General features: G+C 37.1%; 1 protein-coding gene and 1 long non-coding RNA gene across 3 annotated transcripts; one reads left to right on the top strand and one right to left on the bottom strand.

The window, feature by feature from the left end:
• The first annotated feature begins 247 nt into the window (after positions 1-247).
• LOC112170444 (disease resistance protein RUN1) lies at positions 248-13,064 on the top strand. Its single transcript, XM_024307739.2, has 8 exons — positions 248-1,470; positions 5,644-6,787; positions 7,329-7,604; positions 7,712-8,779; positions 8,876-9,520; positions 10,121-10,743; positions 10,870-11,857; positions 11,940-13,064. Exons 1-8 carry the CDS (start codon positions 626-628, stop codon positions 12,570-12,572), a joined length of 6,222 nt encoding a protein of 2,073 aa, XP_024163507.1. The 5' UTR covers positions 248-625; the 3' UTR covers positions 12,573-13,064.
• LOC112170445 lies at positions 1,815-4,809 on the bottom strand. Of its 2 annotated transcripts, XR_002925095.2 has the most exons (5): positions 4,541-4,809; positions 4,404-4,459; positions 4,195-4,284; positions 3,214-3,261; positions 1,815-2,247 (listed from the first exon to the last, which is right to left on the bottom strand). It is a non-coding gene; the product is annotated as an uncharacterized LOC112170445 (long non-coding RNA). The 2 variants fall into 2 exon arrangements; XR_002925094.2 differs by having other exon boundaries at positions 4,404-4,803.
• Positions 13,065-14,192: the final 1,128 nt, after the last annotated feature.

Genomic DNA, 14,192 nt, shown 5'->3' with positions numbered 1-14,192 from the left:
CTTTGCCTTCTTTCAAAAAAGTACTTTGCTTCTAATCTCTTTTAGGTGGTAATGGGGGTTTTATATATGAAGTTTAACTCATGAAAAGACATTGTAATTGTGGTCTGATCGACGTACCTTAGATGCGTAAGAATCTAAGCTATTCTAACAAGTAATTTCGGTCGAAATTGCGGAGGGGCCTCAGCTTCTCCGACACGGATTCGTACAATTATTCCCGCTGCGAGTTCAAAGGTAAGGTCATACATCTAACCCAAAAAAAAAAAGAAGGTAAAGTTCATACACTGCTGCGAGGCGCGCATTATGCAAATGGGACCGTCCGCCACGCGGTTTGGGGAGGTATATATAGACAACAGCCTAGGCTCATTTCTTCATCGTTCCCAGCAAACTCACCAACTTCCTAGCTCTTCTTCATATTCAAGACTGCCATTTGTAGTTTGTTCCGAGTTCTAGGCATTTTAGTCTCCTGGGAGGATTTGGTTTGTTTTTTCCCTTCCCTGGTCTGTGTTCAGTTAGGGCTTTCATTTTCTTCATTTACCCAAAAAAAAACAAATTCCGCCAGTCATTAATTTTTCTTTGTTGAATTCTTTCCATCATGACCTAGAAAAAGTTTCCATTGTTTTCCATCATGTTTACCGTCCTCCTTTTCCTCGTTCTCTTTGTTTCTCTTCTTCTTCAGTTTCTTAATTATCTTCTACCACCACCTGCCCAATCTCCAGCAGATTCCCCGAACATCCAAATACCTGCATCTCCTTCAAACCCTAAATCAGAACATGAGGAAGTACCAGCGGATTCTCCGAACATAAAAATACCTGCATCTCCTTCAAACCCTAAATCAGAACATGAGGAAGTTCCAGCGGATTCCCGGAACATCCAAATACCTGCATCTCCTTCAAACCCTAAATTAGAACATGTGGAAGTTCCAGTGGATTCCACAAACACCCAAACAGTGCTTTCATCTCTTTCAGCCCTAATGAAACATGACAAAATTCCAGCAGAAGCTTCCTCTTCTTCGGGCTCAACATTTGATGTCTTCCTCAGTTTTAGAGGTGAAGACACCCGCCATGGTTTTACTGACCATTTGTATTATGCTATGATTCAGAAAGGAATCATTGCATTCAGGGATACAGAAAAACTCGAGAGGGGACGTCCAATTTCATCAGATCTACTGAAAGCAATAAAAGAATCCCGAATTGCAGTCATCATTCTTTCAGCTAACTATGCTACTTCAACATGGTGCTTGGAGGAGCTTGCACAGATTGTTGAATGCGAAAAGTCAACGGGGTTGAAAGTTTTACCAGTCTTTTATCACGTCGAACCATCAGAAGTAAGGAAGCAAACAGGAAGTTTTTACAAGGCGTTTTGCAAGCATGCAAAAACTTTCGCAGACGACATGGGGAAGGCGAAGGTGAACAAGTGGAGAGAAGCTTTAACCAAAGTAGCCAATATCTCCGGATGGGATTTGAAAGGAAGGTAAAAGGTTTTTTTTATTATCTGTTTTTTTAATTTGTCTAGATAAATCTCTAGTACACGTCGCAGACAGACAATTGCAATTGGTCTCCTATAGTGGTTGATTAGTATATTATCTATACTATTATTAAAAAAAGAGAGAAAAGAGAGCCTCCTCTTTAAAATTGAAATTTTTTATCAATTTAATCTTTATATATTAAAAAATTATGAATTATAATTAATCAATAGAGATAATATAATAAATTATAAAATAAAAAATAAAATAATAAAAATAAAAATAAAATAACAAGAAATATGATAGTTGTACGAAAAATTTTCCCACTACTATTAATTTCTCTCCACACACATCCACACATAATGAGTGAATTCTGTTAATATTGATAAATCATTCCTTTCATGGTGTCAAACGGTACGGGTTGTTTTGAATGTTCGAAGTTGGGGTTGGTTTGGGCCAACCAATAATCGTCTGTAACTCGGACCGGCACAATTAAGATTTAAGAGTATAGTGGGCCCAAATCTCTAGCTTGTAGCATGAGAATACATATCGGGTCAATAAATAGATTGCGTTAATACTATTTTTTTTTTCTTTCTACGAACTGTTAATAACTAGGCAACTCCTCCCGCGATGTCGCGGGTTTGTTTGCTTGCTAATGATGAACGCTTTGACGCTCATGTCAGGTCGAGATACTGATCGATTCAACGTCTGAATTAACAGGCACATAATTTCAATCACAAACCCAGATCCAAAGCCGTTCTTTTCTCCTTTGCTCAATCACCAGTCTGTTGCAAATTGAAGCAAAATCAATTCTCATACTAAATTCTCATGAGAAAAAAAAAATTACTTGAACATAGAAAAGAGCAATTAGCACGACAAAGTCACAAACATTCTCACTAACCCAAAAAAAGGGGAAAAAATGAGAATAATAGTGCTATAAAATTTAAAGTAATCAAAACCAAACTAACAGTCTTTTAAAGAGGCCGCAATTCCGGGATCTTAGCTTTGGCTCTTCATATTTTGGGCTGTTTTCACTTTCTTCGTATATAAAAAAATATATATGTATATAGGTATGTGATGTTACTTAACTTTTTGTACTATATGTACTTGGTCAATGTTCATTTTAGGGTTTAATAGTATGATTAAAAAATGTCATGTCTTCATTTTGTTGGTGATATAATTATGTCTTTGGCAATTTACTAATGAATTTTAAATTCCCTTATAATTTATGATACTGTCGAAGTAAACACAGTTTGACTGTGCGTATAATTTAAGTTTAATATTTTCATTATAATTCATAAATATTTTCATTTACACATCTTCATATTTTAAGGTAATGAAAATATTCACCTAATAATTTTTACTATCATTCTGCATTCCATTCACCTAACTTTTGAGCTTTAAGTGTGCAAATTTGTTGAAATTGCCCTAGCACAAAATATTTTAGTATTGATTATGTTACTTACAGTTCACAGTTCAAACCCTGCATTTACTATATAAAATATTAAATCATTATCCTTGATAATGATAATGTGTAAACCAATTTATAAACACATAACATTAGTTGAATCTAACAGATTGAGAATAAACAGATTAACAATAACTTAATAATTAACTGCTCCTGCAGCCTAACAACAGAATAATTTCAACTCTCATACAAATGAACAATAAACAACTTCACATAAAACCAAGGCCTATTCACACAGAGATCAATACTTGCAATCAGAATAACATTATCTACACATTTGTACCTGAACTCAAAATACTTGGAAAATTTAACAGCTCACAGTTCCTAATATCTGTAGAACAAAAACAAACAATTACCTATTACAGCTATATACATAATAACACAAAAACATAACATTTGCAGAAACAAAGTAGTCTGTGAATTTCATGTCATATTGTCATTATATAGAGTTCTCTCCCATTTAAAGTTTCAAAGGGCATCATTATACTTGGTTACAAAATTACATCACTTTAAGGAAACTTCAATTTGATAATTGAATTGAAAAACTTACCTTACTTGATTTCTTTGGTCAGCCATTTTCAAAGAAACAAAGTTTTGGAGGGGGGGGGGGGGGGGGGGGGGGGGTGGGGTTGGTTGGTTTTCTAGTGAAGTGTTGGGTTTGAACTGTGAACTATAAGTAAAATAGTCAATACTAAATGTAGTGGATACTCCGAGACAGTTGTCATTGGTTTCTTATGAAAAAGAATCCATCTCCCCAACCAAAATTGCACACATGGCTGGCCGATTTTCAAGTCATGTTTTATGTTGATCACAATATAAAACAGACATCGTACTTTCCCAAAAAGAAAAAAGAAAAACAAAAAATAAAAAAACAAAACAAAATAAAAGTATGAATTAGACCACATATGCTGCAAATTTTCTGAATATGATTTCTTTGAGAAGCAGAATATCAAGGTTTCTCAAAAAACATTTACATCATTTAAACTTTGTAGTCCTTGAAATCCAGAAAAACAAACGTATTCATATGTGCTAACATTGTCCATAGATCACTCAATATCAGTGGTCAGCATCAATCAATCAACTAATAAAAGTTATCTTCTACACTTACTGACTCACAAAAATTGATAAGAAACCATAAAGGATGCAAGCTTACAGAAAAATCCTGTTATCTCTGATAACTAAACTAATAATCACTCCTCAGAACGTTAATTAATTTCACCCAATGGGAATTACAGATACCAACAATAACACATTAATTCCATACCTGTATAAGAATAGAACACCAAACCGATACCAAATAACAGATACAGGAACAATGGCAGAAGAACAATCGAAATACTCCTTTGCATAGAACCTAGAGAATCAAATCAAAATAGCTATCAGGACTCGAAAAAAATAAATCACCCAAAAAACAATCGAAATCCACATTAGCTGAAAACCAAAATTTTCAAATCGCCCAAATGAAGATCTCACCTTCAACCTCTTCCAACCAATCACTCAAATCGCAAACTCCACAACAAAAAAAAACCCTAAAACATGAAAACCCATATCAATTCAAAGCGAACGACAACAAAAACCCCCAGCAAAACCAAAAAATCCTAGAAATCTACCAGACAATAATGTGAAATCTTTCACAATCCACAGAAAGAACAACCGACTATTTATCAAAATCGAACAGAAACCAAGCTCTTCCCTTCTCCCCGTGATGATCCCAACGATGTAATAGCTGTATCGCCTTCCTCTGCTGATCCACGCCCTTCTATTGCAAAACGACAACCTGACGATAAGCACAGTCGAATAACAACGCACTAAATTGATAGGCAAATTGTAATTCACAACAAAGACCAGGGGTAAAAGAGTCACTCCATTTCGGGCCCCTTAGAAACAGTGCTCATGAACACCAACTCTTGTTTAGCATATAGTAAAGTAAATAGTGAGATAAAAAAATTGTTTTATTAAAAATTAACTTGTAACTTTTCAGAAAATAACCTAATGCATAACATCTATACTATATTTAGGAGAACTTGCTTTGTCAGTCAAAGTGGGTGTGAAAAGACATTTATATTAATTGCAAATAAGTTTTAATAATTAAGTGAGTAAGTGACAATATGATAAATAGATAAATAAAAAAATTTAAATAAATAACTTCTAGACATTAACTACCCATGTTTGCAGAGCATGAAAAAAAAAAAAAGCATATGATAAGGGAGATGTTATGCATGAGGTTATCATATATAGTATAGATGTTATGCATTAGGTTATTAAGGGATATATCATATCTAGTACAGATGCTATGCATTAAATAACCTAATGCATAAGATCTAGAAGTAATAACCTATATTTTAACTGTTGAATTTGGATTCTAGAATGGAATAAAAAAAGAATATTTATTTCTCTTGATAACCTACTTTAGTTTTGATAAAAGTTGCGGCATTGGTTATTTCAAAAAAAAAAAAAAAATTTGTGGCATTGGTTTTGTTTTTAGTTTTACTTTTTATACTTGGTAGTTATTACGTTTTTGTAATCTTAGGCATGACATGTGGCATTGTAGCTTTTTTTTTTTTTTTTTTTTTTTAATCCCACCCCTCCCCACCCATGATGGGGCTCGAACTCCTGACCTCCCAAATGAGAGTTCAGAGCCTTACCACCCCACCAACACACACACATGTGGCATTGTAGCTTACTTAACAAAGTATGTGTATGGTTTCTGCAGAGGAGAATCAGAAGTTATTCAGACAATAACTACAGAGATTTCGAAGACAGTGCATAGCATGTGGTCAAGTGATAACAAGGATTTAATTGGAATGGATGCTCGTATGGACACACTAATCTCGTACTTGGATCTGGGTTCGAATGATGTTCGCACCATAGGGATTGTCGGGATGGGCGGTATTGGTAAATCAACTCTGGCAAAGGCAGTTTTTGAAAAGATCCGTATCACATTTGATTCTAGCTGCTTTATTTCTGATGTTAGAGGGAAACCCCTAGTTGATTTGCAGAAACTTCTCGGTCAACATTTGCAGCTGGACAGCCATGCAAGTATACAGACTGATTTGATGGGGAACAATTTATTAAGGAAAGGATTAAGTCACAAAAAGGTGCTTATCATTCTAGATAATGTTGATCAAATTGCACAACTTAAAGCTTGTTTGGGTCAGGAGACTTGTTTGGGTCAAGAGACTTGTTTGGGTCCAGGGAGCAGAGTCATTATAACAACTAGAGATACGCACACGCTGAAGGTATATGAATTACCGGAAGATAAGATATATGAGGTTGAGAAGTTGACTGATAAGGAAGCTCTTCAGCTCTTCTGTCAGAAAGCTTTCAAGGAAAACCACGCTCCAGATGAATACAAGGGACTATCCAATAGTTTTGTAAATTATTGCAGTGGCCTTCCTTTAGCTCTCGAAGTTCTGGGTTCTAAGTTGTGTAAGAGAACGGTTGATGAATGGTCAGCAGCATTGGCTAGACTTCACAAAGATACCGACAAAGGTATTTTTCCCATTCTTCAATTAAGTTATGATGGATTAGAGGAAACAGAGAAGGAAATCTTTTTGGACATAGCATGTTTCTTCAGAGGCGAGAGTCAATCTCGTGTAGAAAAGATTTTAGAAAGTTGTGGCTTCTTTCCTGACATCGGAATACCTGTCCTCATTGATAAATATTTAATTAAAAGAGAGGAAGGTAAACTGTGGATGCATGATTTACTACAGCAAATGGGTTGGAATATTGTTCGGCAACAATCTCCTAAGCCGGGAAAACGAAGTAGGTTGTGGCTTAATGAAAATTCCCATGAGTATGAACACAGCAGCCCGTGGTTTGTTGAGGATACTCGTCATGTGGTCACCGAGAATCTGGTAAGAGATCGATTGAGAAACCTTTTTTAGTTTATGTATTTATTTTGGTAAACTAGAGATTGAGTACTTGGTCTTCCTGCTTTCCAATTTAAGGCTTAGGGTTTTAGGTTAGTTTAAAATGATAGAAATAACACAGTCTTACCGGGCATTCAAAACACATTTTGATGTTTGCCCGACATTTATTTGAACAAAAATTACAATTTATATGAATCAAAATTACAATATTGGGAACAAAGTTACCATATTCATTTACACTATTTATATATAATTAAACCAAAATTACAGTATTGACAACAAATTTGTTCAAAAACTGTAATAATGTCGTAGTTGGTGTAATTACCATTAATAGAACTAAAATTACACAAAATAGGACTCGCATTACCTCTTTGACAATAAATTAGTTGTCACATTTGTAAACGTGTGTATGATATACGAGTATGTATTATAAAATTTTCCAACAAAGGGATGGTGAAACTCATCTTTAGTTTTTTATTGTATGTAATAATAGATGTTGATACATTTTTCTCATGTTTTGTTATAGGGAACAATTGCTGTCGAAGGTATATATTTGAGCGTGCGGGATAAAAAAGAGATACCATTGAGAGCTGATCCCTTCTTAAAAATGCGCAAGCTAAGATTATTGAAGATTTGTAATGTCAACTTGCTGGATGTCCGATTTGAATATCTGTCTAACGAGTTACGACTCTTGGAATGGCATGAATGTCCTCTAGAATCTCTGCCATCCAGTTTTCAACCGGATAAACTTGTCGAATTGAAACTGCCCAAGAGCCGCATTGAAACACTGTGGACTCAAAGAGTAAGATGGTTTTTGCTAACTAAGTATGGCTTGCGGCACAATTTAATAATCTGTCTAATTAATTACTTATGTTTTTTTTTTCTTTTCTTTTTTTTGTCATGAAACAGCTCTGTCTGGAGAAGCTAAGACTGATGGATCTTTCGTACTGCCAATACTTGGTCAAGACACCGGACTTCAGTAATTTCCCAAATCTTGTAGAGTTGACTTTTGAAGGTTGTAGAAAATTATCAGATGTTCACCCAACACTTTGGAGACTCAAAAAATTGATGATTGCAAATTTGAAAGATTGCACGAGTCTAGAGAGGCTTCCCGATTCCATCAGCTTGCAATCACTTCATATTCTTTATCTTTCCGGATGTTCAAAACTAGATGAGTTTCCAGAGATAGTGGGAAACCGGGAAACTCTGTTAGGACTCTTTTTAGATGGAACAGCTATAAGAGAGCTGCCGACAACAATCCGGTGCTTGAGTGGCCTAATTGGGTTAGATCTAAGTGACTGCAAGAACCTTGTGGGTCTTCCAAGCTTCATTTGCAGTTTGAAGTCTCTGGAATATCTGCGTCTGTCAAATTGCTCACGCATTGACCAACTTCCAGAAGATATAGGGAGCTTGGAAAATTTGGAGAAGCTTGAAGCTTGTAACACTGCTATAAGAAAAGTGCCTTCGTCCATTGTACTTCTGAAGAATCTGAAAACATTACGTTTCCATGGATGTAGGCAGGTGCCCGGGGAATGCTCTGATCAATCCTTGGGTTTGCAATTGCCAAAGTCGTTCTCCGGTTTGAACTCATTGGAAACACTAGATTTGGGTAAATGCGATCTTGCTGAAGGAGCGATCCCTGATGACATTGGCTGCTTATCCTCACTGAAAGTTTTAAGCTTGGATGGAAACAACTTTGTGAGTATACCTGAAAGCATCTCTCAACTTCCTAAGCTTAGACAAATTTACATGCCATATTGTAGCAAGCTTCAGTCTTTGCCAAACCGTCTTCCAAAAGATGTTAATGTAGACGCTCATGGATGTCCCCTGCTGACAAAATATCGAAACCAGCTTAACATGTGGCTTTCTGATGAGGGGATCATCCGTCACATAAATTGTGGATATTCAAACCGTGCAAGCTGTCCACTTCCAATTCCCGAAGAACAAATTGAAGAATACTTACCCAAGAGCATTGAGGTCTCTCTCTCTCTCTCTCTCTCTCTCTCTCTCTCTCTCTCTCTCTCTCTCTCTCTCTCTCAGTGTTTGTATTAACATTCTCTGTTGTTTCTACAGGATATAATTGTTCATGGGAATCAACTGCAAATTAAAGCCTCTCATACAAAAATTCCTGATTGGTGTCGTCATCAGAATAGTGGGTCTTCTGTAGCCATGCATGTCTCGGATCTTGAAATTACTAAAAGCTTAGGAGTAGCCCTGTTTGTTGTTTTTGAAATCTTTAACAGTGGTCACAATTTTGATAAGAGTTGGGAGTTGCAACAGACCTATTATACTTTTAAAGATGACCAAGGACAACAGATCTCTTTCTTTAACCGCTTGGCAGGATACCGGGCTGGGACATATGTATCAGTTTTCTATGATCCACTACAGTGCTTTGTAGTTGATAAAATGTTGAAGAAAGCAAGTCGATTGGAGGCTTCAGTTTCAACAGACAGACCAGATATGGAGGTTAAGTCTTGTGGGTTGGAACTAATCTTTCAGGAAGAAGCTAGAAAGTTTGCTCAAAATTTAACTGAGCATTGTAATCCTGGGACGGATTTCAAATTTGGTAGACATTGTAAGGAATTGATAAATTCCAAGGGAAAGGAAAGCTCCGGTAATATAATGGCACCAAATGAAGCAGAAAAGGTCAGCTGGAAATTTGATTTTAACATGCACCCGGGAGAAGATCTACAGTTGTTGCTTTCAAAAGTCTATGAAGTTAGTACTCTCTCTCTCTCTCTCTCTCTCTCTCTCTCTCTCTCTCTCTCTCTCTCTCTCTCCAAGACAGAGGAAGAATAGAGAATCGACCTTGGTGCTATAATCTTTAATTTTATTCTTCTTTTTTCAGTTTTCTTTATGGACAAAATTGGAATTAAAAATTTTCAAAAATCATGGGAGGTTCACATACCAATTTTGGAGGAATGAATAGAATTTCTTTATTAATAATTGTCGTGGGACTGAGTTTCCCAGTTAGACTGGGTTCCAAACCCCATTCCAAAAATATAAAAAATAATAGGGCCCAATTTTTTAAGACCTGCTCACTTAAGGGACAGTTTTTAAGGGACTGTGAGGGACAAGTGAATCTGACGGCTGAAAATAAATGCAGAGTTTTAAATTGTTATAATTTCTACTTTTATATTATATACAAGTGGTTGAGATGCATTTGTCCCTCACAATCCTTTAGGTGAGCAAATATGCCAATTTCTTTTCAAAAAAAAAAAAGGATCCAGTTTAGAATTTATTTATTTAATTTTTTTTTTGGCAATTGCAAACCGGAGTTCCTCTAACTATTCCATTATATATGCACTCGATGTACAGGGAACATATGGACGTGAAAAGGACTTTGGCCTTTTTTTTCCTCATAAGGTAGTTCCTTTCTGGTTCTTCCATCACTATGCAGGGGACGTGGCACTGTGCGACTTTCCTCTAGACTTATCCGATGATCAGAGATGGGTCAGTTTAGAACTATTTGTTATGGTTTCGAGTGGTTACAGTATCGATGTTGAATCCTTTCTTGATGTTGATTTATGTTCCGATGAAATTAGCACAGTAAGCACATCCGTAATGATAAACACTTGTCTGGGGCCAGAACAACTTGTTGTAATCCATATACCACGCGTGCGTTTTCCGGAGCAGTTGAATCAATGTCACGGTATCAGCGCCTTGTTTAGAACCGCTACTCCAGATATGAGGGTTCGAATGTGTGGAAGCCGTTTACTATACGAGCAAGATTTGGAAGACTTGATCCGTGCAATAACTGTGTGCACATTAGACAGTCAAGATGTCATTGATTCACTTTGTCAGCAAATCCAACAATTACTTGGAAGTTACTTGCCGGAGGAACCTTCTGATCATGTAGTAGCAGTTGAAACCGTTGAGCAGAATTCAGTGGAAGGAGAAAACGAGGTTGGTCGCCGAAATGATCATTCCTCCACTGAAAGGTTTGATTCCCTATTTTTCCTGTAAAATTGATATATTTTGTTACCATGCATATGCATCTATTAAAGTAATAATTAGATATCCTCTTAAACTGACGTAACAGCTTTATTATTTGTTGACTATTGTAGGGAGGACTTGATTCAAGACCGGAGAGAGAAAGTCTTCACTTCAATATTGCACAACTACAGATCTTATCTCCAACAAAAGCATGGTTGTAGAGAGTCCGAAAGAATTATATCCCATTCCGAAGGCTATATTTTCAACAATGGGAATCCAAAGCCGGTGTTTGCCACGCATCATTTACATGTAATGGTTGAGACTCGACTCTATGGGAGCCTTAGCTCAGAAGATTGGAAACGATCTCTCGAGTCATTGCTTCAGTATTTCAAGGTGGCCACTCTCAGTGTCAAAGGACAAATGATTGCTGTTTTAAATCCGTTCACTCCTTCCTCAGTAAACAACTTTTGTTTCCCTCGAAAGGAACTTCCAGGATGGTTCAGGCAAGTGGGAAATCCCAGCAGTTTTAGATGGGGTACACACCCACTTACATTATGTCTTCCAGCATGGTTCAGGGAAGTGAGAAAGCCCATGATTAGATTGGGTATACACCCACGTATATGTGATGCTGAGGATTGGTTGGGACTTGCTATATGTGCTACATTTTCAGTCAACGAGCATCCAAGTGCTGTCCTTGACAATCTGGCCACAAGGACTTTCAACGTTATGTGTCATTTGACAGCGTTGGATGGACGATGTTTCAGTCATGCCCCGGTGTTTACCATAACAAAAGAGAAATTCAAGTGGCTACATCTTCGTGGATTTATGTGGCTAACCTACATACCTCGTTCTTATCTTACAGAGTTCAGAGAAGGTGTTGCAGAAGCTAGAATTTATAATGATTGCCCAGGATTAATGATGAAAGAGTGGGATATCCGTCCCTTGTTCAAGCAAGATGTGAAGGAATTTAATAAAGCAATAGTCCACTGCTGGACTTCGTTCTTCGACAATTTGGATCTCATCCGTCAGTCTGTCGAAGCAGATGAAAATGAACAGGCACATTATTATTTTGATAGAGGGGAAACCAGTAAAATCTTGATGCCTAAAGGAAATGTGAAGGTCTCTCTCTCTCTCTCTCTCTCTCTCTCTCTCTCTGACCTTTAAGATAATAAATTAATAACACATTAATTTTCTCTTGTAGGATTTCAATCGGGACTTCATATATAATGCAACTTACCCTCATTGCGCTAAACTGTTGAAGTGGTTCGGTGATCACACAAGGGGCCCTTCAGTGAAAATCCCGTTACCACCATCTCTATCTAGTGATGGGAATTGGATAGGATTGGCTCTATGTGCACGTTTTTCAGACCTCGAGAATCAAACTACCTCCATAGACAAAGTGAATCCAGAAATTGCTGAGCTTGTTTGCCATTTGGAAACTGAGAACAGTAGTTTCAAACATCTTCACCACTATCGACCAACCAATGAAGAATTCAAGTGGTTATGTCCTACAGAATTCATTTGGCTATCTTATATACCACGTCAGGGGTATCTAGACCAGTTAATTGAGTGTGACCTCTTGGAGGCTTCATTTGCCAGCGAAAGCCGAGGATTGGTTGCTGAAGAGTGTGGTCTCCGTCTTGTCTACCAGCATGATGAGCAAGAGTTTAAGGATCAGTGTATCTTCATGAATTCGTTGCTGGCCAAAAAATCAGAAAGTTTGGAAGAACAAGAAGCTCCCAAGAAGGGTAAACAAGTTCTAGAACACTCTAAACCTGAATGGGGATCTAATACAAAGTGGAGTTTGGAGATCTACATATCCCCAGACTCTTAATATGGCTGCTCTCTTGGGCATGGGATGGAGTACTCTCACATTGAATTCTTTATGGAGTTCTTTTGCTTGTACGAGGTTCTCGATCTCCCATCATATGAATTATCGCTACTTTTGTTCTTCATTATGGCATGGGTTGAAAGCTATTGCCAAACATGCTGAGCAAAGGAACAAGAAACAAACAAATGAGTTGAATCCTCAATAGTGCAAAAAGAGCAAAGCTGACATACCGAAACCAATGGGATGCCGCGTCGTTGCAGTTGGTCATCGGTGGGTAACTTGTTATGGAGGAGGCGCCAAACAAGTATAAAAAACCGGGACATTGTTACCGTGAAGCCTCTTTCAAATAAATTTCAGCTTTGGAATGTTTTATTTCTTTGTGTGTGTGTCATTTGAAGTGATACCAATAAAATTCGATCATGCTTTCTGTTTATGGTCACTGCAAGATCGCATGTTGCTGCAATATTTCTAGTTATTGGAAGAGGTTTTGGTTTATGTCTCCCTTTTCTATGTTGTATTTTATTTTTGGGTTTTTGTCCATTTACCCCAATTTTAGGGATTTTTTCCCACTTACCCCATTTAGTTTTTTTAATTCCCTCTTACCCAAAACACTCTAAGGAGGTTTTCCCTAATACCCATTAAATTTTGTTTTTTTTTTTGTTTTTTTTTATTTTATTTTAATACCATTTTACCTTTACCCCTGTTTGAACCCAAAATAACATTTTTTCCCGATAAGGGAGACTCGAAGAAATCTGAGCCAATATCCGTGGCCCAAGCTATTTATTTGCAACAAGTTCGGAATACATTATTTAGAGACCAAGTAAAGCCTATTTGGAGATCAAGCAATCTTGAAGCAAATCTGAATATTCCTTGATTTACTACTAATTATCAATATATTTGATAATTATGGTGATTTGCTTGTTCGTCAAGACTGCAAAACGAGAGGACAAAATTGATGGCCGAGATTATGCGAGGCATGTAAGGTAATTATCGAGATTCCCCAGATATTGCGATCAAGGACGCGAACGCGGACGAGTTGGTTGGCTCGCGAATTTCAAGTTGGCCTTATATATATGTGGTCCGTGCAATTAAGGTCTTTGGTTGTTCAATTAAGGAAGTATCAAGGTGGGCCCAGCTAAACTTTCTCATGCAATTGGGATGGCTGGATGTGGGAGAGATAGGAAGCATGATTGTGGTCAGCAAGGTATTCATGAAATATATATATGGTGGCTCATGCATGGTGCAATTAAGGACAAGTATCCCATGCAATTAAGGTGGACGTGGAACAAGGAGAAGCATGCAATCATGCTTGCTTGCAATCCTCAAGGAATCTAGTTATATATATATAGTTGCATTGCACATGCATGGCAGATGGGTCAATTAAGAAGGTTGTTAACCTTAATTGTGTGAGTATATAAATATATATGTGCATGCAAAGACTGTTGCAGAATCCTCGCGAAGATATCGATATATGAGACGTGCATATCCTACCGCATCCAAGAGGCAATTAATCCTTGCCTATATTCTAGCGGCGACAGAGGCGGATAATTATTAATTTTTGCCTACGATAGATATCAAAACTATTAAGAGCTATTAAGAGTTTTGATTTGATTCAAGGCCAAT

Source organism: Rosa chinensis, chromosome 6 (genome assembly GCF_002994745.2).
Source record: "Rosa chinensis cultivar Old Blush chromosome 6, RchiOBHm-V2, whole genome shotgun sequence".
Taxonomy (NCBI): Eukaryota; Viridiplantae; Streptophyta; class Magnoliopsida; order Rosales; family Rosaceae; genus Rosa; species Rosa chinensis.
Note: the sequence above shows the minus strand (reverse complement) of the source record. Positions and strands in the feature narration are given on the sequence as shown.

Bases quoted from the DNA above. Each gene is read 5' to 3' on its own strand.
- LOC112170444 (XM_024307739.2), top strand. From the start codon at position 626: ATGTTTACCGTCCTCCTTTTCCTCGTTCTCTTTGTTTCTCTTCTTCTT. The intron at 1,471-5,643 runs GTAAAAGGTTTT...TGGTTTCTGCAG, and splicing joins GGATGGGATTTGAAAGGAAG to AGGAGAATCAGAAGTTATTC. The intron at 10,744-10,869 runs GTTTGATTCCCT...TGACTATTGTAG, and splicing joins GATCATTCCTCCACTGAAAG to GGAGGACTTGATTCAAGACC.